We start from the raw sequence: 27,791 nt of genomic DNA, 5'->3' as shown, positions 1-27,791 counted from the left end.
TTCACATGTTGGGACTGAATATTAATATTTTATTTGTATTTTGCTCAGTGTTATCACTTTAAAGATTGCACAGTTTATTTTGTCAATTTGTGACCTTAGCGTGGTCCAATTTTGAAATATATAAGATTTTGTGTTTAGAAATTCACATTTATGACTGCTGCTATATAGGTATTTTATATATAGTTAATTCTTTCACATATATGTTAATTTTTTTCTAAGCACAACAGTACCCCCTTTTATCTTTTAAACATATTTACACTTTTTGTGTAAGTGTAGCCTGCGCAGAGGATTAAATGAATAAATTGGTTGCTGCTAGTAATACCACAAATGTGTGTTAGTAGACAATTGTGTGAATAGACCATAAGTAATTGCTGCGCTGCCTCTAGTGAGTGAATATACCACCCTATATACGTGTTAGTCACCCACAAAACATACGTATTCCTCTATACCATAGGTCTAAACAAGATGTGCCCCTTCTTCCCAGTAACTTAATGCATCCCTTTGTTGAGGAGAAAATCATTATATGTAAATACCCTGCGTGCTTCAACCAACAAGTGTACCAAATGAGTGAAATAAATAAAAAATGAAACCATAAATATAAATATAGTGCACTTGTATACAAAATATTTCACTTGTATACAAATAATAGTAAGTCCCAATCAGCGTTCAACCATTTAAAGTTCCAACATGAAATAATATCCCCATCCACATCCAGTGTAAAACTAGGTAATACAGTGATTAATCTTATCCATAAAATTCTTTGCCCTGGAGGGGAAGCACTAAGTGGAGCACTTAACACAAAGAACTTTATGGATAAGAAGATTATTCACTGTATCACCTAGTTTAAGCCTGGGTTCACATATATGCGGTGCGGTACATTGCATGTGATTCACACAGGAACCGCACTGCATTACTGTGCAAATCACATGCGATTTTTATGCAGAGTGATTGGAGTCATACATTTTGTATGGCTCTATTCGCACTGCACCCGCACCAAAAACGTGCAGGATCCTTTTTTTGGTCCGCACTAGAATCGGATTGCAAGGGTATTCATACCCATGGGATCCGATTCTGCACATCGTACCACGTTTTGCGGATCGCTTTTCAGGTGCTGTTAACTTAACATACACACCCGCAGCGGTTCGCATGAACGGGGTGCAATTCTGATGCGGTGCGGAATTTGCCCTGAAAACGCTGTGAATTCCGCACCGCATCAGCGTGAACCAGGGCTTACATTGGATGTGGATGGGGATATTATTTCATGTTGGAACTTTAAATGGTTGAACACTGATTGGGACTTACTGTTATTTGTATACAAGTGCACTATATTTATAGTTTGATGGTTTCATTGTTTATTTATTTCACTCATTTGGTACACTTGTTGGTTGAAGCACGCAGGGCATTTACATGTAATGATTTTTTCCCAACATAGGGATGCATTAAGTCACTGGGAAGGAGGGACACATCTTTTTTAGACTTACTGTATGGTATAGAGGAATATGTAAGTTTTGTTGGTCACTAACACGTATATAGGGTGGTATATTCACTCATTAGAGGCAGCGCAGCAATTATTTATAGCCTACACTTTTGTTTTTACCTTTCTGTTATATTTAAGAAGGTAGAACTTTGTGGATTTTAATAGCAGTCACCACACTCTCTAACATGCTAGGTTTGGGACGCTGTATGCAGTCCTGGTTATCTGTTTTTCAACTTTACAGTTTTCTCATATCTTTTAACAGAAGGGGGGCTTTGGATACTGTTAGGGAGACATTTAATGTTTTCCCAGAAATAAAATATGTTCATTTCTCAAGGGATACTATGGAAAAAAGTATCTCCATCGTCAACTTCCTGAATAAAGTTTTTCCTAGTTATGTTTATAAGTTGACAATTTTTCAATTTGATCTTAATAGAAGTTAGTGCTAATATTTTATGGTATTTTTTGTATGGGTATATTTTACAAAAAATAATATTACTTCAGATTTGTAAAACTCATCAGAAAAGGTACTCAGTCAGATAGGCACTGCAATAACAGCCTCCTTTTTCATAGTGTTTCCTCCAGTTACAGCAGTTGTGCAGGGTATCTAACTATAACTGCACAGTCTAATAGGTGCCGAAGTTAGAACCAGCGCATTGTGAAATCAGCACTCAGTGACTGTACTTGTCCAACGTTCCTTGTCCTTCTCTGCAATACAAGTTTGTGTGAGGACACTTCTGCTGAGGAGTATGGCTGTTGCCTAGATATGCCAACACAGAGTACTTGAGAAAGGACAAAAAGCAGCATTTTATCTGGGATAAAAGATTATTCTAAAACATTCCTAAGGCTGCTTTCACACTGAACCGTTTTTCTTCTGCGTTTGTGTTAAAAAAAACACACAAAAAACATTTGACCATGTATTCCTATGGAACTCTCCACACTGATCCATTGCAGGTCTGGTGCATTTTTTAAAAATCAAATAGAAAATGCACCCGCGTAGCGTTTTTGGTGCGATTTTTGAGTCACATGTCCTGTAAAAAATGCACCGCAAACACAGTAAAAACGCAAATGCATATGCTTTTTTGCCAAATTTCAGTGTGAAAGAAGCCTAAAGGAAAATTAGGCAAAAATCATAACATGCAGGAATTCAGAACAGCACAAGAAGTACATGGGGCTCAACTGGGACTTTCCTTAACCCATGTATTTTTTTTCCTGTGGGAAAGCTACATTCTTCCAGACTCACTCCTACTATGCAATAGAAAAAATCTTCAGCATTTAGCATTGTACTCAACAGAAGTTGGGTCTGATACTGAGAAGGCTGGGCTTTCTCTTCCTCTCACCTTAACCACTTGCCTACAGGGCACTTATACCCTCTTCCTGCCCAGGCCAATTTTCAGCTTTCAGCGCTGTCATACTTTGAATGACAATTGCATTGTCATGCAACACTGCACCCATATGAAATGTTTATCTTTCTTTTTCACACAAATAGAGCTTTGGTTTGGTGGTATTTAATCGCCACTGGGTTTTACATTTTTTGCACTATAAACAAACAAAGAGCAAATTTGAAAAAAAAAAAGGTTTTCTTTTTTTTTTTTTATAAAATTTTGAAAACAGGTAATTCTTCTCCTTCAATGATGTGCATTGATGAGGCTGCACTGATGGGCACTGATAGGCAGCACTAATGGGCACTGATGAGGTGGCACTGATGAGGTGGCACAGATAGGCAGCACTGATAGGCTGATGAGGTGGCATTGGTGGGCATTGATGAGGAGGCACTGATATGCAGCAATGATGGTCACTGATAGGCAGCACTGATGGGCACTGATAGGCAGCACTGATAGGCAGCACTGATGGGCGGCGCTGACTGACAGCACACTGACAGTTCTGACTGGGAGCACTGACTGGCAGCATTGACTGGCAACACTGCGTGGCGGCACTGCTAGGCACTGATGGGCACAACTACTGGGCAGCACTGATGGGTGGCACTGCTGGGGGGCACTGATTGGTGCCACTGCTGGGCACTGATGCATGGCACTGCCGGGCACTGGTGGGAGGCACTGATGGGCACTGGTGGGTGGCACTGATCATCAGTGCCCTGATCATCAGTGCCGATCTGCTCTGTGACAGCTGCTGGTTATCGGCAGTACTTCCCTCACACTGTGACAGCGTGAGGAAAGTGCTGCCGATAAAGGGCAACTGTATTTACGCCATGATCTGCTGTGTTATTGGACACAGCTGATCACATGGTAAAAGGCTGCTGTGATTGGCCTTTTATCTCATTATGTGATCGCTGGGTACGTGCCACTGAGGGCACGTTCTGGGAGGATGTCATTAGACTCCCTCCCAGAACTGGATAACTGCACTTTAGCCATCATTCGGCTATAGCATGGTTAGCAAGTGGTTAAACTGGGAACCCGAAGCCAAATTGTTTTTTTTTAAATGGTGTACTCCCCCCCAAAATCATGTTAAAGATTTGGACCTACCTGTTTCTTTGCTACAGTTCCATCCACGGGGTCCACATATTCAAAGCTGTCAGCTTTCTCTACACTGTACACGTTGCTCCCCACAGCAAACTGCTGATTGGTAAAAGACTTCTCTGTTATTGTGGTCTCCAAGTCCTTCATGATAAAAAATGCTGTTCTGGGTTCTAGACCATCATAGTCAAATCTGTTATGGAACAAAATATCTTTTGTCAATATACATTATAAGTAAAATAGCATTTGCATTTTAGAGTTTTCATTATTTATAGTACTGTATATCACATTTTCTGGCCTTTCCTTTTCAAGTTTAATTATAGAGTTCAACACAAAATTGAGGTACACTACTAACATTTGAAACCGCATTTAATTATTTTTATTAAAAATGTTGCTTTAGTGATTATTTTTAAATCTTCTACATCCAAAGATGGGATTGTGGTGACCCCTTATTTGTAGTTTCACATTAAGTATGACCTTTTATTATGGAAATACATAGGCTCTGATTGCCAACTCTAAATATTAGTGTTTTAATTGGTTAGCTGACATAGGTTTGTAATTTGATAAGGATCACAACCATTAAGTAACACTGCAAAGCTGGAAGCAGTTCCTGTGGAAATATTGCTGCCCTAATTACAAATTATATATAGACACGAGGTTCATTAAAAAGGATTTTGGACGTTACTGTAACATCCTTTTCTTGGCGTACAGTATAGGACACAGATTCCTTTAATCATAAACCTTGGATTATATGCAGCCATCTTCAGGTGATTGGACACTGGCAAACAGAATTGTGGGGCAGCCACTATAACCCCTTCCCACCCCTCAGTTTTTCAGCAAGCCATAGGAGGACCGCCCAGGACAGAGGATAGGGTGTCCTGTATTGTGCCACATGAACATGATTTTGTAGGTAATTAAAAAAAGCTTTATTTCGTAATTGTACAATACAGGAAACCTGCTTTTTTATCAAAGACCCTGATACATCCCCAAGCAAGTAGCAAAATGGAGCAGAAAACAACAACACTGCGGACATAGAGTGGTGAGGAGGCAGGGAGAGAATTCCAGACAGGACACTACATCCCAGTCCCAAAAATCCAAAATGCCCTAAGTCCAGGTAGCCAAGAAGGGCAACAGACATCTCCCCACTTGTAGAAGTGGGGGCACCCTACAATTGCGAGGAGGGCTTGGCACGAGACTTGGCTCAATTGGATGTCCAGGACTTATAAAGGAATTGAGAGGAAGACTTGGCTTGGGAGCAGAGGTCTGGATGGGACAATAGGAACTCTTCTGAAATCTGGGAGGAGCCATAGATTGCATGGCCACACTCAAAAGTTCAAAGGGGGCTTTAAAGAGGGCCTGCAAAATTGTGTCCACAGGGATTTTAAAGACTAGGATGTCCTCAGCAGAACTGTTAGAGATTTATTGCGGCAAACCCACCCTGGAACTTTCCACTTCTTGTGGTAAGGCAGACTATACATAATTAATTTTTTTTAGTTCAACCAGCGGGTTGAAAAAATGAATCTCTTGCTCCATCCACACATTCGATGTGGATGGGGGAATCCTTCCTGCTAAGCTTTTGTATTCTGCCTACAGGGAGTCTTCCCTGCTAGCAGAATACAATGATCAGTGCTGCTATCTGTAGCCGGCAGCACTGATCGTTCTTGAAAAACACAACAGGCTGGTTTTTACACAAGTTGATCAATAGACTGACTTGTTTACAGCCAGCTATCATAAACGTGGATTGAAATTCAGCCAGTCCCTGCTGAACTGGCCAAATTTTGATCCATGTATGGTCAACTTAAGAGGGTACTGCTGACCAAAACGCTTGGGATGAGAGTATGAAGGCCATGGCTTATATACTGTACTAGCAGGCGGACTGGAAAAGTCCTAGTAAACTTTTTGGATTTGGGTAGAGATCGTATATGGGCTACATTAGGCCCCAAATAGGTAGTTTCAATTTCAAACAAGTGCACTTATGTTATATAAGCACAACTATGGGGAGATTTACTAACACTGAAGCATGCAAAATCTGGTGCAGCTCTACACAGAAACCAATCAGCTTCCATGTTTTATTGTAAAAGCATAATTGAACAAGCTGAAGTTAGGAGCTGATTGGCTACCATGCACAGCTGCACCAGACTGATTACTCCCGTTTTAGTAAATCCCCCTCTATATGTATTTTATTATTTTTTTAATAGTATTCAGTACTACACCATTGGATTAAATTTTATGTTTTATCTTTCCCACATTGAGTGGGAAGTATATAGAGGAAAGTATTTATGGGGGATGGAGTTGAAATGATGGAAAATTGATCCTTTATGAAATAATTGGGCATTGCTATCAGACTGTTTTTCAAAAACGTGCATCTCACTTTAATTTGAGGTCCATCTCACCTGGTGAGCTCATTTGATGTGAAGTTCAGAACACACACAATGCTGTGGAAACCTGGTTAAGGGCTTGTTCACACAATACTGCTGCTCCTCAGAAAAGGGATTCATGGTGGATCTCTTTTCAGAGGGCAGCATTTGACAGATGATAGATATTTTACCTCCTTACCACCTGTTTTAACCCTAAAAATGCCAACCCAGCACTCCACAAACACATGCATTACACATGCAGCTTCAAGGCATTTGCAACGCAGTCCCATTTACTTGAATGGATCACATTTGGTGGCAGTACCACATGCCAAATGCCACATGCCCTTTTCTTTTTGTGAAGCTGGAAAACAAAGCTTTGCAGCTGCAGCATATGTACAGCCCTGAGTGGCTGCATTTCTGTGTATGGGTGGGCAGTCAGTAGGCAGTAAAACTGTGGTTCAGTCACCTGCTTTTACTGATCTCTGGCTGCCTGTCTGAATGAGCTGTAAAAAGTAGTGGATCCATTTCTAAGGCCATTCTTTGTGTGGTGAATGAAACACAGATACACAGGAAAATCATGGACTCTGTAACACTGCATATATTTGAATTTTAGCACTGGTTTTGAGTATGGATAATACTATATTTATTTTCACAATATAAGGGTGGCTTATAAGAAGTGTTGATTTGTTGCACAGTACAGCTGTGGGGGATATATTATAAGTACTCACACTGCCCACCCAGCTGTGCTATAGAAGCAGGGACCCAAGGTTCAGGGACTACCCCCTCAAATGGGGCCATTTTTCATTTATGTGGTGAGGTCTGAGTACAGCTCCAGAGACTGCTGCTGCTAAGGGATACCTCTCCAGAAGCTACAGGAGATAGTTGGGCTGTTGTAGGTGCAGCTGGGTTTAGAAAGGGATCCCCTAGTGTGAAGATCAGCAAGGAATTGTCTAGTATTCAGGGTGAAATTAAGAACCAGAAACCTGTTCTCAGCAGAGAGACGTCATCCATCACCTAAAGATGCTACAAAAAAAAAATGAAGATTGCTGGAAGCAGTAGGGGTTATATGGGCTGTTCTACAATTCTGTTTGCCAGAGTTCAAGACCCTAAAGTTAGTTGCAAATAACCTAGGGTCCATGATTAATGGAGTACTATACAATTAATTATGCTTACAGGTCACAGAGTACGGGCTCATTCGCACAGGCAAAAATGCTGGGTTTAGATGCACACATCGTATAGTACTGCATGTGTCTAAATGCAGCACTATAGTATATAGTATAATATATAGTATATATTAGTATGCATATACTGTATATATACAGTATATACACTATATAGCCAAAAGTATTGGGACGCCTGTCTTTACACACACTTGAACTTTAATGGCATCCCAGTCTTAGTCTGTAGGGTTCAATATTGAGTTGGCCCACCCTTTGCAGCTATAACAGCTTCAACTCTTCTGGGAAGGCTGTCCACAAGGTTTAGGAGTGTGTCTATGGGAATGTTTGATCATTCTTCCAGAAGCGCATTTGTGAGGTTAGGCACTGATGTCGGATGAGAAGGCCTGGCTCGCATTCTCCACTCTATTTCATCCCAAAGGTATTCTATCGAGTTGAGATCAGGACTCAGGCCAGTGCAGGCCAGTCAAGCCACCTCAGATTCGCTCATCTATGTCGTTATGAACCTTGCTTTGTGCACTGGTGCACAGTCATGTTGGAACAGGAAGGGGCCATCCCCAAACTGTTCCCACAAAGTTGAGAGCATGAAATTGTCAAAAATGTCTTGGTATGCTGATGCCTTAAGAGTTCCCTTCACTGGAACTAAGGGGCCAAGCTCAACCCCTGAAAAAAAAACCCACACCATAATGCCCCCTCCACCAAACTTTACACTTGGCACAATGTAGTCAGGCAAGTACCATTCTCCTGGCACCCGCCAAACCCAGACACGTCCATTCTTTCACAAATGTTTGTAGAAGCAGTCTGCATGCCCAGGTGCTTGATTATATACACCTGTGGCCATTGAGGTGTTTGGAACACCTGAATCCAATGATTTGGAGGAGTGTCCAAATACTTTTGGCAGTACAGTGTATATCTATCTATCCATCTATCTGTACATACACACTACATACAATATATATATATCTATATATATATGTATATATATATATATATATATATATATATATACACATGTGTATATATATACACATAGATCTATAGGCAAAAATGTGCACCATGTTTAGACGTACACAAAAAAGCAGGACACAGCTGGATCCTCAGCTGTACAAATCTGCACATTGTATGCATATATGTGCAGTAATATGTGTATACAAATGTAAATGCTCACACACACACACGTACGTATAAGCCATTAAAAGAATTGTATGCATCTAAATTTGAGTACTTAAGGTGTGTATTTTACGCAGGATTTACTGCTAGCTCTGCCAGCATGAACCTGCATTCCAAGAAGACAATATCCTGTGTGACAGAAGCCTTAGCCATTGTCAGGTACATAATGTCAATGCAATGAAACAGTTTTTGCCTTAGATCTGGCTACTGAGAACACAATTCTCTTAAGAACTACAAGCAACAAAATATCCCTGAAATATTGTTTTGTATTATAAAGCCAAATGACTGTTGATACTATGTCAGCTATAAAACTAATATATGTTGAAACACCACTTTATTAGTGCTTTAGTTTACCAGAGGTATGGTTAAATGTATTGTTAGATGAAATTATATACTGTACAATAATAATACCATCGTTCTACTTATATAATATTACTGGCACTATAGAGATGATCTGGATCTTATTATAATTTGACTAAAAACTTGTACACATTTGACTAAAAACACATGAAATTCCTATATATGAGAGTGGTGCAGCTTTTATATATAGAATTGTTTTTGAGTGGTGTTATATTAGTAGGCTCCAATGTCCAGAACACTTTACAGTCTGCAAAGGAACACCTAAGTTTACCCATTGTGGAGATGTCTGCACTGCTGCAGTGACAACTATTAATGATCTGTTATGTCTGTCACCACAGAGGGATGCTTCATAAGCTGTTAGCAGCTGCCATGTATAGGTGACACTCAGGGATTTTCTGACCTTTAGCTCCAACTAAAGTTGAATACTGGGGCTTAACAATCTATCAGGTGAGTAAAGGCAAGAAAAGCATGATATTTCCTCTTTATTTCAATACCCTTTAAAAATACATTACCAGGGTCATCCTGGTCCAGGATGCATGGAACTACCTGCCATATCCAATAGCCATCTCAATAGTAACATTGCTTAACATAGGGAGGCTTCTGATCTTGATTATAGCTGGGAGTCAGATATTCAATAAATATAAGTAGGAGTATTGACTTAAAGTGGTGGAAAACAGCATTTGTGGCTCAAGCACCATACAGTCTAGGTCCTGATGACCATATAATCTTCCACAGATGATGCCCTTGGATTTTGGCTACATTCACACGAGTGATTAGGGGTGGTGTGAATTGTAGTGGTAGTTCCTTCTGTGGCTGTCAGTGGTACTCAGCGGCTCTCAGCGGGTAGGTGCAGCAGCCGGTCCTTTTCACTATAATGACAAGTTGCCGGCAGCCATGGCTATTTGCCTCTCTGTACACAGCCAGCAATTACCTGCAGTGATGGCAGCTGGATGCCCCTCCCTGCTGAGAGCAGCTGACAGCTACAGAAAGCACTGTCGCTACAATTTTCACCAGCCCTAATTGCTGGTGTGAATATAGCCTTAAAGTTCTTAAAAAACACAAATACATTTTGCTATGATTTGACACATTCCAGAAGCTGCATAAGAATTATAGTTGAATTAAAGGGATTAGCAATCACATATTCATGTTTGCTTATGCCTCTCACTATAGTACAGTTTCTAGAACAAAAACAATGTGGGAAAACCATTTGTTCTGGATTTACTCTGAGGAATTTGAAATGACTATGGTATAACTAGCAGACCATTAATACTGTGGTATAAGTGGCACACCAGTAAGACTGGCCTGCATCCCAATCTTAGTCTGATATAATGATGTAAAAAAAAAGGGGAAGACAAATATTAGAGATGAAACAACATAAAAAATTGTTGCCTATTTATTGTATTCTCTGTACCATGAGGGCCTGATATTAAACAGAATAGCGCTTAGGTTGGAAAAGCTTAAGAACAAAGAATATGCTAAAGGTAAATAAACTGTTCATTTTGCAAGGGAATTTGCCCAAGAGCTTAGTGAATGTAGTGGAGTTTTACTTTTCAAAGAATACCCAATCATAAGCAACACAAGTTTAATTGGGCAATGGAAGTCAGCAGATACTTTAGAATATCCTCCCCATCACCACCACCTTTTCCTTCTATATTTCCCTGTTCATTTCTGTTTTTGCCATGTAATTTTTGGGGTGTGGGGAACAAGGTGGGGGCTGGGGGTTAGAAGTAGATGGCTAGAGAAAAGGCTCCAGGAACTGAACAAGTCCCATTTTTTTACAAAATGCTAAAATATTCAAAATAAGTGATCAGTTATTTTACTACTGGTAGAATAAAACTAAATATTTACCTGCAGTAAAAATGGCGCCCAAACTTTGTCCAGTGTTCTTTTACGATTTCTTCTACACCTTGCTTTCGAGCTGCCAAAATTGAGAGCCATACTAACACAGCCCAGAGTCCATCCTTTTCTCGAAGGTGATCTGAACCTGAATGAGAAAACATTACAAACCCATTTTAGAGCCTTGCACAGAATGCATTTTTAGTTTGAAGTTTGTAAATCCTAGCTATGTGTGTATATGTATATATATATACTGTATATACTGTATATTTACACACATATAAATCTCATAACACACACTTACGATACACCCCAACAAAGGTTATAACCCTTCCCCACCCTAGCCGAACCTCCAAACTAGAATGGCCTGAAGTGGTCCTGGAGGCTGTCCTGCCTGTCAGTGGAGGAAGCTGTGCCAAGATTGAGACCCAGGAGGAGAACCTTTCTGAAGAAAGCCAGGACGAAAGCTGATTTTCTTGCAGGAGCCTGGTGACTCTCGTGGACAGGATTCATGGAAACCTAGGAAACTGTACAGCAGGCATTGGACCCAGCACAGAGAGAGAAGTCTTTTACCAGCTTAAGAAGTTATCTATACTGTTGCTGGTTAGGCTCTTTACACTGTGTATCTGGAAATGAATCTTGAGAAGTTTGTAATTGTTACTCTGCATCCCTAACCCTTCCTCCTTGTGCATTATGAGCAATAAAACTTAATTAAAAAAGACAGAAAGTGACTGGCACCCAGTGTTCTTTCAGTCCCCTATTTTACCCATGGACTCAACCCTGAGGTGAAATGCTTGCCCTCCCTCTCTCGGGGGGTACTGCACCTGCTCCTGGTGGTCAGGGGGGTGCTACAAACAGTATGTCTCACTGAAAGTACAGTATGCTTTATCATTAATGATCATCTTTCCTGGCCAGCACAAAGAAAGCCCTTTCTCCTATTTTATTGAATGTGTGTATTCAATGTATTCAAATAATGGCTGGAACTTATCTGGAATGCTTTGAAACAACTGTATGGGATGAGCACACTGTAGATGATATCACCACTGCTCCCAGGCCTCTCTCTGCTCTAAAGTTGGCACTATGCATCACAAATAGCACATCTCAGACATTCTCCATGTGCTTCTACAGAATTGGAAGAGTATCTGAAAATATGAATTCAGCTCCAAGACACGCTGCCAAAGTGCTGTTCTGGGAAATTCTGCCTTAGATAGTTTCTAGCCTATCTGGCCTTTTATAGCAGAAGAATTGCTTTTATTTACAAGCCAAAGCAAAAATGTGATGCTGTTAAAAACCGTGCTGTCTTGTTCTGTAGGCATGCAGCTGGTTTAGATTAGCTGTTCGAATAAAGTGAAAGTTTTGTTTGTATACACATAACAATGTGTATATCTATACATATCTAAGCAATTGACATTTACTTTATAAGGACATTAATGAGAGCCTGTATTATAATGACTTTCAATTTTTCCATCTGAACATAATTTGATCTAACACATGGCTTTGTTTACACTGATTGCTTACGTTGCCATTTGATCAAACTTACCTCATGAGAAAAATGAGACTTGCGATCATTAAAAAAAAAAGAAAACCTTTTAAAATATGTTAGCCACATTAAGTCTATATTGATGTTTTGTTGGTGCATTAATATAATTAAAAAAAAAAGAGGATATAGAACTTTCATACATATACCTATGCCTAATTTATTGGCACAGTCTTAGTCCACCAAAGGTGGGGCTTAGTAAATTGTGATGTGATTATCAGGACTGGGTAGGATGCGGAATTAAATCTCATATTTTCCTATACATTTGGAAAATGTTTGGGAATTATGGTTTCACCATCTAAACACAGACTTAGGTTTGAATCATTGCTTTTAAAATTGGAATGTTTTAGATTTTGCTTCTCATTATTAAGGCATTTATCTGACAAAACCAAAATTGTGTAGCATGATTTATTCAAACCAAAGCTACAAAATATTATATAGAGTCCTGCAAGTAGAACTTAATCTTAGTATAAAGAAATAGAAGAGTTCAAAATGTTAATAAACATTTATAAGAGTGGTACATCCAATTTACATTTTATATATATTTTTTATGCATACAAAAAATTCAATCAAAGTATGCAGTGGTACATGAGTGAAGCAAGACAAGATTGAAGTAGACAAAAAATGCATATATTCCATGTGCATGAAGTTCAGGTTCAGTTGCATTAGGAATATGCACCAAGAGAGATTTGTCGTATCTAGCTTTTGGTATTGGGGCGAGGTGAAGAAAGCAGTTTGCAGAGTTTAAACCAAGGTCAATGTCTATTGGCTTATGTGGTACTGAAGAGTAACTCTGGTCCCATTGCATCTCCAACACCTATCCGTGGCACTGCAAAAGATATGGGAGGGAACCAAGGGGGTCCTGTACTGCTTCATGAGTTTATAGTTTATTTCAGGATATTTGTTATGGTCAATCTAGTCAATATGCTTTGGGGAGAAGGAGATGTTACAGTTTGCTAAAAAAAATTGGTGAGATGTAGAGTGAAGATTGTGTGTGGGAGAAGTGAAAGAAATTCTTTCTGTGCTTGAATCAGAACAAGGGGGGAAGGTATCTACCAACTTGAAGAAGAGGTAAAATTGTGCACCTGGAAACAATTATGACCTACCCTTAGTTTAAATGTTTATCATGGTCACTGGGAGGGAAATGTGGTTGACCAGTCAAGGGTGACATGCAAGAGGGTTAATGTAAAATCTGTGATATCCACTTCTGAGAAATATTTCAAAATACCTTGAGGGTGGAACTTATAAGTAGGTGATTCAGTAAAAAGGAGAGTGTTGATTCTCCAGCTCCGGGTGCACCTAGTGTAGGGAATGGTGCCAAAGTTTGTGATCCTGGCGACAGCACCTATCAAGTATTCCTATAGATGAGTGGCAGTGTAGTCTAAAAGTGGGTCCAGGAAGCCAATGCCTCCCTTTGATTTAGGCAGGAGTAGGAAATCTTTTGTGATACAAGGTGGGTTGCCCATCTAAAATTATTTAATAAAATCCATGCATAGTGTTTTTAGTAAGTTCTGAGGGATAGCAACTGTGAAATTTAGTAAATGATAGATATTGTATCTACTGAACCACATGAGTAATTTTTTTTTTTAGTTCAAAATTCTGCCTGATCTTATGTAGGAAAGGAGTAAAGTTGGGAGCTGGATTTTGAGAGAGGTCAGCATGTATTTGTGTGCCCAGATATGTGATTGTTGATGGCACCCTTTTGTATGGAAAAAATTGCCAAGTAAGTCAGGCAACATTCAGTGCCTCCAGTCTGCAATTTTTTGCAGTTGGAGAAAGCCTGAAGTTTCTCTAGAAAAATGGGGAGCAAAGTGGGAAGTTGGGCCAGGTAATATAGTAAATCATTGGCATAAGTTGCTACAGCTGTAACAGTTTTAATACTACTAACCTCTCCTAAAGGATACAGTGTTTGATCAGCTGGCCTCATGTTAAAGGACCAAGGCTTTCTACCCATTACCACCTCCCACATTCTCAATGCCCTAAAACTGAATCCACTGTTGTACTAGCCTGTCCACAACTCTGGGCTCTATCGGGACAGCGAGGTGATAGGGGTCATGACTGATTGTCCATCACTATCTGAGGAGTCAATATCTGGGATTGTCTGCATGCACTTATGGCTTTCTGCTACAGCTCAGTTGCTACAGCACTAGAACCCTGAGGGAGCTTGAAACTGTGGATTACTAAATGTCAGTAGGATTTTACAGCATTTTAGGTTGTAGGGCAATGGCAAATGGAAATTAGATTTAGCACTGTTTTGCATTGGGTCTGCTTTAACTTTATTGCAGGTTAATTGCACAATTTAGATATTGCTTTTGTTTATATTGTTTGTCGTCAAAAATGGAATGCTGCTCAGCTAAAATACTTTACCTGTGCCAAAACTCTCTTCTCCACAAAGTGAACACCGCCCAGAGTCCATTAAATTTGCAAAATATTTCCAGCCAGTTGGAATTTCATACACTGGGACTTTCATTGATTTTGCAACTCTGCAACAGAAAGTCAGATAATCAATGAATATGCTTAGAAAATATTATTATGTACTTCAGTTGGGTGGCAATATTCTATTTAGTTTACTTATGTCTTGGAGGGAAGCTTGAGCTGAATGGTCCAAGCTTCAGATCCACAGAGAACGGCTTTTACCATAATTATATAGTAAACAAATTGAAGTAACTGGCAGCAGAGGGTCAATGATGATGGATAATCCTTGCAGATTTTGGTGTGAATGTTGCTGTTTATGAATATATGTGCTTTAATTATGAATATATTTACTGGTACTTTAAAATGTTATATAATTTTTGATAATCAGCACACCTTTATTAAAAATGCGATTACAACAGGTTTCCATGTTAACACTTGGATGCCCTCTCCCTTACTAAAAGTCCATAGCTAGAGATTCATTTTTAGGTTCTCCAGCTAAATACACTGTTGTGCAGTAAACCTAAAACTTATTTATGTTTTTACATTAATTTACTGCAGCTTTGAAGTGCATTTTAAAATAAAGTAATGTGTGGTTTTTTTTTTTTAGTTTTGTATTATTTCTGAGTTTGATGTTTTGTTTTTCTACCATATGTTAGAATTTTCCTTCCATTTAAAAGCTGCTTTCTGTTTGTGCTTATGCAAACTTATTGCATATGCATGCTCAAAAATTAATTAATAAAATGCCCATGTATAGAGAGATAAATTAAATAGATATATGAAAGTAAACCACAAACAACATACAGTATATGGCTGCGGTGGCTTCACAGAAAAAGGGGCCTAACACTTTAGCTTTATCTGCATCATCCAACTTCTTGTCTTCCCTATTGATATTCCCTAGGAACCATACCAATAATAGTAGAAAAAGACTGCAATGAAATATATCTGAACAATTTGTTAACGTGTCTCATAAATATCATAAGGCATGCTGTGCTCAGATTTTAACACATTCACACTGTAACAGTTTAAAGCATGAACCATAATATGATTGTATCTCCCTGCCCTAGGCTGGATAAATCTATTTTTTGGCTCTGCTGTACTCAGTTGAGCAACAAATTATTTTCTAGGCCTGGTCAGGTCTTCCTACCCTGGTGGTTTATTGCTCCCTCCTGCCTCTGGAAGAAGATTCCAGAAATAGAGTAGGAAGGTTAGCCACTGGCATATGAATATTTATCTGACCTTAGCCAAACCCTAGGTGGTTGGCCCAGAAGGTGTGTCAAGGGAGATGATAAATCTTTGGGAGAGTCGGTTCATCTCTCACTGTCCTGGGGCCTCTGCCCCCTGGAAGGCAGCCTGTATTACTGAAGAGCTGTTGTTTTCAGGCCTCGGCATGTGCTTGGCTGAGAGCCTGAAGGAAGCTGACATGGAGAAGGACCCCTTTTACTGAAGAGTGCCACAGGGAAGCTGGTTGGGGAGCTACTGTATCTCAGAACATTGTGAGTAGGACTTTTTGCCTAAAACTCTAGGTGTGCTTGTGCTTTGAGTGTTAGATGCCAAAGATTGCTACAAGGACTGTGACTGCTCTTACAGAGTTGCAGACAAGATGGCTGTCCCATCTATATCCAGCAATATTTAAGGCTGCTACTAAAGAACTTTGCTCACATCTATTCTCTAATGCCGGCATGTGCTTTGGAGTGCTCTGCACTCTCATCTCTCAACCCTCCTGTGTTCAAGTACTGCAATAATAATTCAGAAAGTCACCCTTAGACTGAGCCCATGTTTACCGGTGTGCTCTGAAATTGGTATCTGGGCTTGACAGTCACTGAACAGGTAAGGGAGACCTTGCATTATTTCCAGCAGTCCCTTTGGGGGTGACTGCTACACGATCTTGCAAAATAAATATACTCAGAGGCTGTCCATCATAGTGGGCTCTGCAGTTTAGCCTTCTTTGTCAAGGGGTTGCAACAAGGTTGGTGCTTAACAGTAAGTGACCATTGCGGCCAGTAAAGGTATGTTATTCAGTGGAAAAACCATTTATCATAAAAAAGGTATTTTCATAATACTGACCAAAACTGGATGCCTAGAAAGCTGGCATTAGAATTAGACCATCCATACAAGCTAAGATGGTATAGCCACAATATACAGAGTTCAACCACTAAACAGACATGTAAGGTTTGATGGCTCTTCAGTAGCCACCTTTCTATAGATTGTACACTTGTTCTCCCTCACATTCTACTAAACTGAAAGCTTTGAGAAAAAACGTTTTCAATCTGATCAGTTGCTAAGTGTCAGTACTACCATTTTTTGCTTAAAGTGGTTGTAAACCCTTACATACACCCAGTGAAGTGACTGGCCTCAGATGATACACAGAGATGAAACAATTACATAAGTTGTACCTGTTTATGTGTAGTATTCTCTACAGCCATTCAAAGTCCAGAATTTATAAAGCATGTCTGAGAGTTCATAAAAAAGGGGGCGGAGAGCTTAAGTCACACTCTGAAGAGCTCAGTAAGGAGAACTCTGAGAGCTGATTGGAGGGAAGGGACACGCCCCCTTCACACAGACCCTTTATGTCACCATTTTTCTCTTGGTGTCTTGGTGGAAAACCTGTCAGAATTGATTCATGCAGATAGCAGAGGAATAAAGCAACAGACAGAAATGACAGTTAGTGCTCTTAATTAAGACAAATACACACTATATAGGGATATGCTTTGTTCATATTTCATGTCTGAGGTTTACAACTACTGTACTTTAAGACACAAATGTGGCCATATATTTGGTTCTTCTAGAAATATCAGTTGTAGCCTACTATGTTTCTCCCTGACTGTAAATCAAGGAGTTTTTTTGTAATAATATCCTTGCATGGAATCACATAATTTTTTCCTTCATGTAACATTCACATGCAAATGGTTTTGAATGCAAAATTCAGGATTTGTGAAAAAATATATTATGATTACAATGCTACTAAAATTGTTCTTTAGTGGGCATACTAATTGTTAATCCCTGCTGGAGATTAAAATTTGTATACATTTTATAGTGTGTATCCCAGCAGCCTTGCTCTTCTCATCAGAGTCTCCAAATGAGCAAAGATCTTTGGTTATTCAGTATTTTACCTAATAAAGAATCAACAAAGACAATCACAACTAGTATGCACCTAATGCTTAATCTTAGGAGCATGTGAAAAAAAGAATACTACATTATAGATAAAAAATAATATATATAAAGTCTTGCTAATAGAAAGTCACCATTAAACTTATTTCTATGTAGTGCTAATACCTTAACATGAAGAATGAGGAAAGAACAAACAGAGGGGACACAGGCCTAGTGCAATACCATAAAAAATGTTTAATAAGAAATAAAGTAGGTGTTGTACTCACAAACGACAATATAGTCAAGGTACTTCATAAAAGAACAGCTGGGTCAACACCGCGCTAACAGTCCGCAATAGGGAGTGTAAACATCCAATAGGCTAACGCGTTTCGAGGACTTGCCTCTTCCTCAAAGCCAACTGACCAAATGTCTGCTCCCTCTTTTATATGCTCACTACTAGTTGAACCAAAGGTCACATGGGCCGTCCTGGACACTCCCCTATGCAGGTGGAGGGGTTACAGGGGAAATTGACATAGTATAAGTAAACACAAAAGATCTATAAAAATATATAAATATATATGTATAAATAAAATCTTTGAAACTAGTGACAATCATGAAATCATAAGAACCATAAGAAGTGTGCAAATAAAAAATAAATAAGTAAAAAATTACACACATATATATATATAAAAAACCTTCACTGGTGATGCACTGCACTGCTCACATTTAAATAAATGAATGGATGGAAGAACGACACTACGATGCTGCCTAGTGCTCCGCTTGCCATAGACAACCATGGGACATGGAATTAATGAAGAATGAACTATATATGGGGACAAAGGAGATAAATCAGCAGTTACTCATATGGACGTGTTACACACACACACACATATTTGCACGCATGTGGTCCAGGGAGCTCTCTCCGGGCACTGATTTCTCGTCATACAGGTGCTTGTTCCATTACACCTTTGACATCCATATATAATTCTTATATATATAATACACATACATATCTTTTACACATTTATTTTATAGATATATATATATATTTTTTAATTATTTTTTTAAATTATTATTATTATTATTTACTAGTTTCTTATTTATTTTATATTTCTTATGATTCCATGTTTATGCATACACACGTATACCATACATTATACCAATTTTACCAGATATTATATTATATTGTAACAATACTTATTTCATTTTATTTTATTTAAATTTTGTAAACCATATTAAGAAGTTTTTTGCAATGTTTTATAATAATATTTATGTTTATACCAGTGATTTATCTCTTTTGTCCCCGTATATAGTATCGCATATGTACATCCATCCTTGGTGCACTGCATTGCCACACATGCTTTAGTTTCATCACGTATGACTATACTGGAATAATGGTACACACCCTTTAGGCTGCATTTCTATAAATTAAGAAGTGTCACTGCTGGGTTCCAGATCTACTCTCTTCATTAAATCCATGGCACTAGGCAGCATCGTAGTGTCGTTCTTCCATCCATTCATTTATTTAAATACGAGCAGTGCAGTGCATCACCAGTGAAGGATTTTTATATATATGTGTGTAATTTTTTACTTATTTATTTTTTATTTGCACACTTCTTATGGTTCTTATGATTTTATGATTGTCACTAGTTTCAAAGATTTTATTTATACATATATATTTATATATTTTTATAGATCTTTTGTGTTTACTTATACTCTGTCAATTGCCCCTGTGACTCCTCCACCTGCATAGGGGAGTGTCTAGGACGGCCCATGTGACCTTTGGTTCAACTAGTAGTGAGCATATAAAAGAGGGAGCAGACATTTGGTCAGTTGGCTCTGAGGAAGAGGAAAGTCCTCGAAACGCGTCAGCCTATTGGATGTCTACACTCCCTATTGCAGACTGTTACTCAGCGCGGTGTTGACTAAGCTGTTCTTTTATGAAGTACCTTGACTATATTGTCGTTTGTGAGTACAACACCTACTTTATTTCTTATTAAACATTTTTTATGGTAATGCACTTGGCCTGTGCGCCCTCTGTTTGTTCTTTCCTCATTCAGTATATTTGGATTTCCCTGGTCTATTGAGGGCAGCAAGGTGTGCATGTTCCAGGACATTCTTAATGTGGTTGTAGCCTGCATCGAGTCCATCCCTAAGCACAGGAGTATTTGTCTTTGCTGGTACCTTAACATGAAGCCCTGTATTTGTTTCTGTTATGTCTGTGCAGACAATACATACATTTGTATTTCAAAATTCAAATTCAATAAACATTATTGAAATATAAATTCTAAATGCTAAAGTCATCCTTGCCAACTGTTCTGCCTCCAGCATGGAAATGTATTATGCCTGATCTACCTGCAATATCAAATTTGAGTTATTAAAAATTGCCATAATTCTGAGAGAAAGGAAAGAGATGCATTTTGGGAACTCAGACTCCATCTTAGAAACTGGAAGAGAAGGAGCCAGCTATCAGAGCACATGTTGGACTAAAATGTGCATCCTTTGGCATCTTCTAAAGGCAGCATCGCTGGTGAAAATCACTTATTGCTATCTATACTAAATATTCATTGTGTTTTCCTGTATATTTTATATATTGATTGTATGTATTTTCCTAATAGTTTCACCCATACTGTTTTGTTAATAAAGCTTCAAGATTAAACTCAGTCTGGCTTATTGCCGAATAGGAGGGTTTAGATGCTTGTCGAGCTACACACAGGGAAAGTTGTAGCAAGGACAGAACACCAACTGTATCAGATCCTCTGGGGCAGTCCTATTACACTTTGTAGAATGGTAGCAGAGTGCTGAGTGCTTGAACGCTCTGTACTCCAGCACCTGACCCTGCAAATTATGCTTGTGGAGTGATCTCCTTCTTCACAGTGACAGCATAGTTCAGGTCGGAAGTAAAGCAGCCCATAGATTATGAAATTTTCTATCCTTCCATGGTTCCTGCTGAACCAGCTGAAGACATGCAAAACAGTAACACAGGAATGTGTAATGAAGTAAGTTAACACTGGGTTGCATATATTAAATCTAGAGAGTGCAAAATCTGGCGCAGCTGTGCAGGGTAGCCAATCAGCTTCTAACTTCAGCTTGTTCAATTAAGCTTTGACAAAAAAAACCTGGAAGCTGATTGGTTGTTTCTATCAGAGCTGCACCAGATTTTGCACTCTCCAGTTAAATCAACCCCATTGAACACCAGTGCAAACATAGGTTTTATTCTTGCTTCCACTGACACCAACAAAATGGGATTAATTTTGCTCTAACAGACACACTGACATCAATGATGTTGGGTTTATTTTCCTTGTACTGATAACAAAGATTGGGTTTATTTTAACATTAACTGACATCAACAGTAAGGGGTTTACTTTATCCCACAGACATTAGTGATATGGGTTTTTTTCCTTCCACTGATAATAAAGATGGGGCTTATTTTAACATTCACCGATATCAACAATAGGGGGTTTATTTTATCTACAGTTGCAAGAAAAAGTATGTGAACCCCTTGGGATTACGTGGAGTTTTGCATGAATTGGGCATAAAATGTGCTCTGAACATCATCTAAGTCACAACAATAGAAGAACACAGTCTGCTGAACATAATACTACACAAACATTAGATGTTGCCATGGTTTAATTGCACATAACATGTAAACATTCACAGTGCAGGGAGGAAAAAGTATGTGAGGCCCTAGCTTAATGACTTCTCCCAGAGCTAATTGGAGCCAGGAGTGAGCCAACCTTGACTCCAATCAGTGTGATGATATTGGATGTGTTGCTGACAGCTGTCCTGCCCTTAAAAAACACACACCCGTTTTGGGTTTACTGGTTTCAAGAAGCACTGTCTGATGTGAACCATGCCTCGCAGAAAAGAGCTCTCAAAAGACCTACGATCAAGATTTGTTGACTTGCATGAAGCTGGAAAGGGTTACAAAAGTATCTCCAAAAGCCTTGATGTTCATGTGTCCACGGTAAGACAGACTGTCTACAAATGGAGAAAGTTTAGCACTGTTGCTACTCTCCCTAGGCATGGTCGTCCTGTAAAAATGACTGCAAGAGCACAGCGCAGAATGCTGCATGAGGTAAACAAGAATCCCAGAGTGTCAGCTAAAGACCTACAGAAATCTCTGGCACATGCTAACATTTTTGTTGACACATCTACAATAAGGAAAACATTAAACAAGAATGGAGTACATGGGAGGACACCACGGAGGAAGCCATTGCTGTCCAAAAAGAATATTGCAGCACATTTGAAGTTTGCAAAAGAGCACCTGGATGTTCCACAGCACTACTGGCAAAATATACTGTGGACAGATGAAACCAAGATTGAGTTGTTTGGGAAGAACACACAACACTATGTGTGGAGAAAAAAAGGCACAGCACACCAACATCAAAACCTCATCCCCACTGTAAAACATGGCGGAGGGAGCAACATGGTTTGGGGCTGCTTTGCTGCCTCATTTCCTGGACGGATTGTTGTCATTGATGGGAAAATGAATTCCAGAGTTTATCAAGACATTTTTCAGGAAAACGTACGACCATCTGTCCGCCAACTGAAGCTCCGCAGAGGATGGGTGATGCAACAGGACAATGACCCAAAGCATACAAGTAATTCAACAAAACAATGGCTGCAACAGCACAGAATACGCCTTCTGGAGTGGCCCAGTCAGAGTCCTGACCTCAACCCGATTGAAATGCTGTGGCATGAAATTAAGGGAGCGATTCACACCAGACATCCTAAGAATATTGCTACACTGAAACAGTTTTGTGAAGAGGAGTGGTCCAAAATTACTCCAGATCGTTGTGCAGGTCTGATCTGCAACTACAGGAAATGTTTCGTTGAGGTTATTGCTGCCAAAGGAGGGTCAACCTTTTACTAAGTCCAAAGGTTCACATACTTTTTCCTCCCTGCACTGTGAATGTTTACATGTTATGTGCAATTAAACCATGGCAACATCTAATGTTTGTGTAGTATTATGTTCAGCAGACTGTGTTCTTCTATTGTTGTGACTTAGATGACGTTCAGAGCATATTTTATGCCCAATTCATGCAAAACTCCACGTAATCCCAAGGGGTTCACATACTTTTTCTTGCAACTGTAAATGATACCAATGATAAGTTTTTTTCTTCCTTCTGTGATGCCTGATGAGGCTTATTTTACCATTCATGACACCAAGGGGCTTATTTTACCTTTAACTCACACAAATGATGGGGCTTATTTTACTTTCACCAATACACCAACAATAAGGCCTATTTTATGTCCACTGACAAGAATGGTGAGATATATATTTTTTTCCTACTGACAAGATGGAAACGATTATACTACCATTCACTTTATTAATGAGGTATTTTTTTATGAACACTGACATCAACAAGGGAGCTTATTTACTGCAACAGACACCGGTAATATGGAGTTTATTTTACTACAATTTACACCAACAATAATGGGGCTTATTTTTACTAGCACTCACACCAAGATCATTCACTGAGATCATTGATGTGGCTTTTTTCCTCCCACTGACACCAACGATGGGGCTTATTTTAAACCACTAATATCAATTGTGGGTCTTATTTTACTACCAAACACCAACAATGGGACTTGTTTATTCACACTTTCTCTTCAGTGTTCCTCAAGCCCTACTTTGTCTAAAAATAGCAAAGCCTAAGGAGCAGCATTACAAGCCATATGCCATGAAGTGACACCCACTTCTTTGACCACACCCAGTTTTTAGCCACTCCCCCAACACACAGTGCAGCACATTTTTCTTTTGGACTCTTCAAGGTAATTATTTTCAAATGTTTGAAACCATGTAAAGCAATTTTAACATCCAAAATTAACCTTTTCCCCTAGTGAAAGAATTGTATAGACCCAGTATTAATTCAAGATAAACATTTTAGGCTAGAATGAAGCATGAAGGTGTTTTTAATAAAAACTACAGACATTCCAAACATCTGAACCTTTTACACTGATAAATTAAATGTTATTATCACATGTGATAGCGTAGGTTCATGCCCTATATGTTGAGGGGTCTTGGCCAAAGAATTTACTCCTCTGTATAAAGTAATGGGTTTCTGCTAAGAAGATAGATAAGAAAAGGCTAGTGCATAAAAATAATGGAGCTCTAGCAATTGGGAATATACAGCATTACGAATGAATGTGATTTTGAGTTCTTCTAGAGATTTACATCTGGATCCACCATTTGTTTTGACAGCGGCTTTCACATGCTGGGATAACAATTACAGCAGAGCTAATCTTTTTCTTCCAACAGTTCTCTGACAAACAAGAAATCATTTGGTGGCATTTTTTGTTTTGATTAAGCTTGGCTTGTGCAAGTAAGGACAGTTGTACTTTGCTATACCTACTTGAAATATCATGTTATTTTACCAGCACGTCGCACCCCATGAACCTTATTCAAGCAAGGATATTACAATAAATAAAGCCACATGTGGAAATAAAAGATGATTTCCTCTCATTTTAAAACTTCCTTCCCATTGCTGGTCTGTTTCACTCAGATTAAGTGCAAACTGTTTGATGATTAAATAAAACCATGTAAGAGCAGTTGAAAGCACTTAGATACACTTACTGGTTTAATGACTTTTAGAAAACCGTGACATAAGTTTTTTATTTAAAAGGAAGATCTATAGTTCTATACTGCATCTTTTCAAATGTTGTGTCAGTTTTTATGTGTATTTTGTGCCTGACTGTACAGGCTTGCAGAACAAATGAATAATTATATTGATTTCTTTTATTACTATTACAACACCTATTACTACTACTACTGTGACAATTGCTACATCTTCTACTAGTAGTATTGTTCTTTTACAATTTCTACTTGTAATGATACAAAAAAATAAGGCTCCATTCAAGCAGCATTGACACCAGTCATTTGTGCAACCCCCGAACTGTGTGTAGGCAGCCTACAGAGGTGGATGCAGAAGCAGCAGCTGCATTGACACAACTGCATGTCGCAATATGGCATGCATGCAGGAGTGGATGCACAGATCCGAACCCAGGTGCATTAACAAACCTGCCCGCAGGCCTGCATGCAGCAGGTGTCAACACCCATTTGAATGAAGCCTAATTTATAGCAAAAGAATGTTTAAAAAAAGTTTACATTTTTATTTTTATTTCTTAATCTTGACCTTAATAAAAAAATAAAATATATACAAAACTGCTGTACATTTATAAATGTTAATACCCTTAACATCACAATGCATGCAAGTCAGGCCAATACCTAGAGGTGCCGGTGCAGAAACCACCCAAACCTTCATCAGAATGCATTCAAGTCAGGCCAATACCTAGAGGTGCTGGTGCAGCAGCCACCCAAACCTTGCCTTTGTGGTTAATCTCAGGCTGCAGAGACAGGAAAATATTTGGTATATACTGTATGTATATATATATATGTGAATATGCCCCTATATTTTGAGGATTTGGGCAAATCATGTGTAGATTTTGATGAACCCACATTTAGCATTGCATCTTCTTGAAATCTATAGGGAGCAAATCCTATTAGTAAATTCTGGTCATTATCAGGGCTAATAAGCAAGCTATTGTTTAAAAAAAAAACAAAAAACATGGGAAGATAGGGAACATGGGGAACTTGTACCAATGCTATTTTTTTTAAAAATACTCTACTGCAGTGAGAGTCCTTTTCAAGGGACTTTGAGGGCAACATAGAAAAAGCAGAAATTCTTTAAAATGCAGGCGTGGGAAAGTCTTAGCAGTGAGCTTGGTTTACATAGAGCAGCAGCACCACAATCCAATTGCAGCACCACAATTCCAAAAGTGTAAGAAAGCATTTTTTCAGATAGTTTTAGTAGCAACATGGATTTTCATCCAACAGTAATAGGTCTGCTTAGCTGGTAGATAGAATTTTTTCAGTTATTTACTGAGGATGTCCCTGTTTTTAGGACTCATGTACAGGTGAAACTTGAAAAATTAGAATATCGTGCAAAAGTTCATTTATTTCAGTAATGCAACTTAAAAGGTGAAACTAATATATGAGATAGACTCATTACATGCAGAGCAAGATAGTTCAAGCAGTGATTTGTCATAATTGTGATGATTATGGCTTACAGCTCATGAAAACCCCAAATCCACAATCTCAGAAAATTAGAATATTGTGAAAAGGTGCAATATTCTAGGCTCAAAGTGTCCCACTCTAATCAGCTAATTAAGCCATAACACCTGCAAAGGGTTCCTGAGCCTTTAAATGGTCTCTCAGTCTGGTTCAGCAGGAATCACAATCATAGGAAAGACTGCTGACTTGACAGTTGTGCAGAAAACCATCATTGACACCGTCCATAAGGAGGGAAAGCCTCAAAAGGTAATTGCAAAAGAAGTTGGATGTTCCCAAAGTGCTGTATCAAAGCACATTAATATAAAGTTATGTGGAAGGGAAAAGTGTGGAAGAAAAAGGTGCACAAGCAGCAGGGATGACCGCAGCCTGGAGAGGATTGTCAGGAAAAGGCCATTCAAAAGTGTTGGGGACTTTCACAAGGAGTGTACTGAGACTGGAGTCAGTGCATCAAGAGCCACCACACGCAGACGGATCCTGGACATGGACTTCAAATGTCGTATTCCTCTTGTCAAGCAGCTCCTGAACAACAAACAATGTCAGAAGCGTCTTACCTGGGCTAAAGAAAAACAGACCTGGTCTGTTGCTCAGTGGTCCAAAGTCCTCTTTTCTGATGAGAGCAACTTTTGCATCTCATTTGGAAACCAAGGACCCAGAGTATGGAGGAAGAATAGAGGCACACACTGCAAGATGCTTGAAGTCCGGTGTGAAGCTTCCACAGTCTGTGTTGATTTGGGGAGCCATGTCATCTGCTGGTGTTGGTCCACTGTGCTTCATTAAGTCCAGGGTCAACGCAGCCGTCTACGAGGAGATTTTGGAGCACTTCATGCTTCCTTCCGCAGACGAGCTTTATGGGGATGCTGACTTCATTTTCCAGCAGGACTTGGCACCTGCCCACACTGCCAAAAGCACCAAAACCTGGTTCAATGACCATGGGATTACTGTGCTTGATTGGCCAGCAAACTCGACTGACCTGAACCCCATAGAGAATCTATGGGGCATTGCCAAGAGAAAGATGAGAGACATGAGACCGAACAATGCAGAAGAGCTGAAGGCCGCTATTGAAGCTTCCTGGTCTTCCATAACACCTCAGCAGTGCCACAGGCTGATAGCTTCCATGCCACGCCACATTGAGGCAGTAATTGCTGCAAAAGGGGCCCAAACCAAGTACTGAGTATCTATGCATGCTTATACTTTTCAGAGGTCCAATATTGTTCTATGTACAATCCTTGTTTTATTGATTGCATGTAATATTCTAATTTTCTGAGATTGTGGATTTGGGGTTTTCATGAGCTGTAAACCATAATCATCACAATTATGACAAATCACGGCTTGAACTATCTTGCTTTGCATGTAATGAGTTTATCTCATATATTAGTTTCACCTTTTAAGTTGCATTACTGAAATAAATGAACTTTTGCACGATATTCTAATTTTTCGAGTTTCACCTGTACATTGTAGCTCCTAAACTGACTCTCCCTAATGTTTTCCTATGTGTCCATGTACACAATGTCATTTACAGTCGTTTACAGGCAGTTGAGTTTACAGTTGTTTTTTTGAACGCACCAAACTTCAGGAGTAGATTTTACCGGCGTTTCAAACGCCAAATGCTTGTACATGCGTGTAAATGCTTGTAAATGCTTGTAAATGCGGTTAACCGCATATATAAGCATTTGCGTTTAGAAGCGTTTTTTAACTGTTCCATATCCAGAGCCTTTGTTCATCAGCAGCGTATTCCATGTATTCAAATGGACCCAGTACACCAGCGCAGGCAGTTCAAGGTTTCGTGTGAAAGAAAAGATGGTAGAACGTGCCTCATTATGCTCATG

The 27,791-nt window shown here is 39.2% G+C and overlaps 1 protein-coding gene across 1 annotated transcript in view; it reads right to left on the bottom strand.

The window, feature by feature from the left end:
• The window catches only part of PGM5 (phosphoglucomutase 5), a 182,823-nt gene that overhangs the window by 46,149 nt on the left and 108,883 nt on the right, over nt 1–27,791 (bottom strand). Inside the window, exons 7-9 of the mRNA XM_089692598.1 lie at nt 14,754–14,869; nt 10,862–10,997; nt 3,958–4,141 (exon numbers count right to left, since the gene is read on the bottom strand). Of these exons, the coding sequence (XP_089548724.1) occupies nt 3,958–4,141; nt 10,862–10,997; nt 14,754–14,869 (436 nt within the window). The remainder of the gene's footprint in view (nt 1–3,957; nt 4,142–10,861; nt 10,998–14,753; nt 14,870–27,791) is intronic.

Source organism: Staurois parvus, unplaced genomic scaffold (genome assembly GCF_062004578.1).
Source record: "Staurois parvus isolate SC_StPar_1 unplaced genomic scaffold, SC_StPar_1.0 ptg000596l, whole genome shotgun sequence".
Lineage (NCBI taxonomy): Eukaryota > Metazoa > Chordata > Amphibia > Anura > Ranidae > Staurois > Staurois parvus.
Note: the sequence above shows the minus strand (reverse complement) of the source record. Positions and strands in the feature narration are given on the sequence as shown.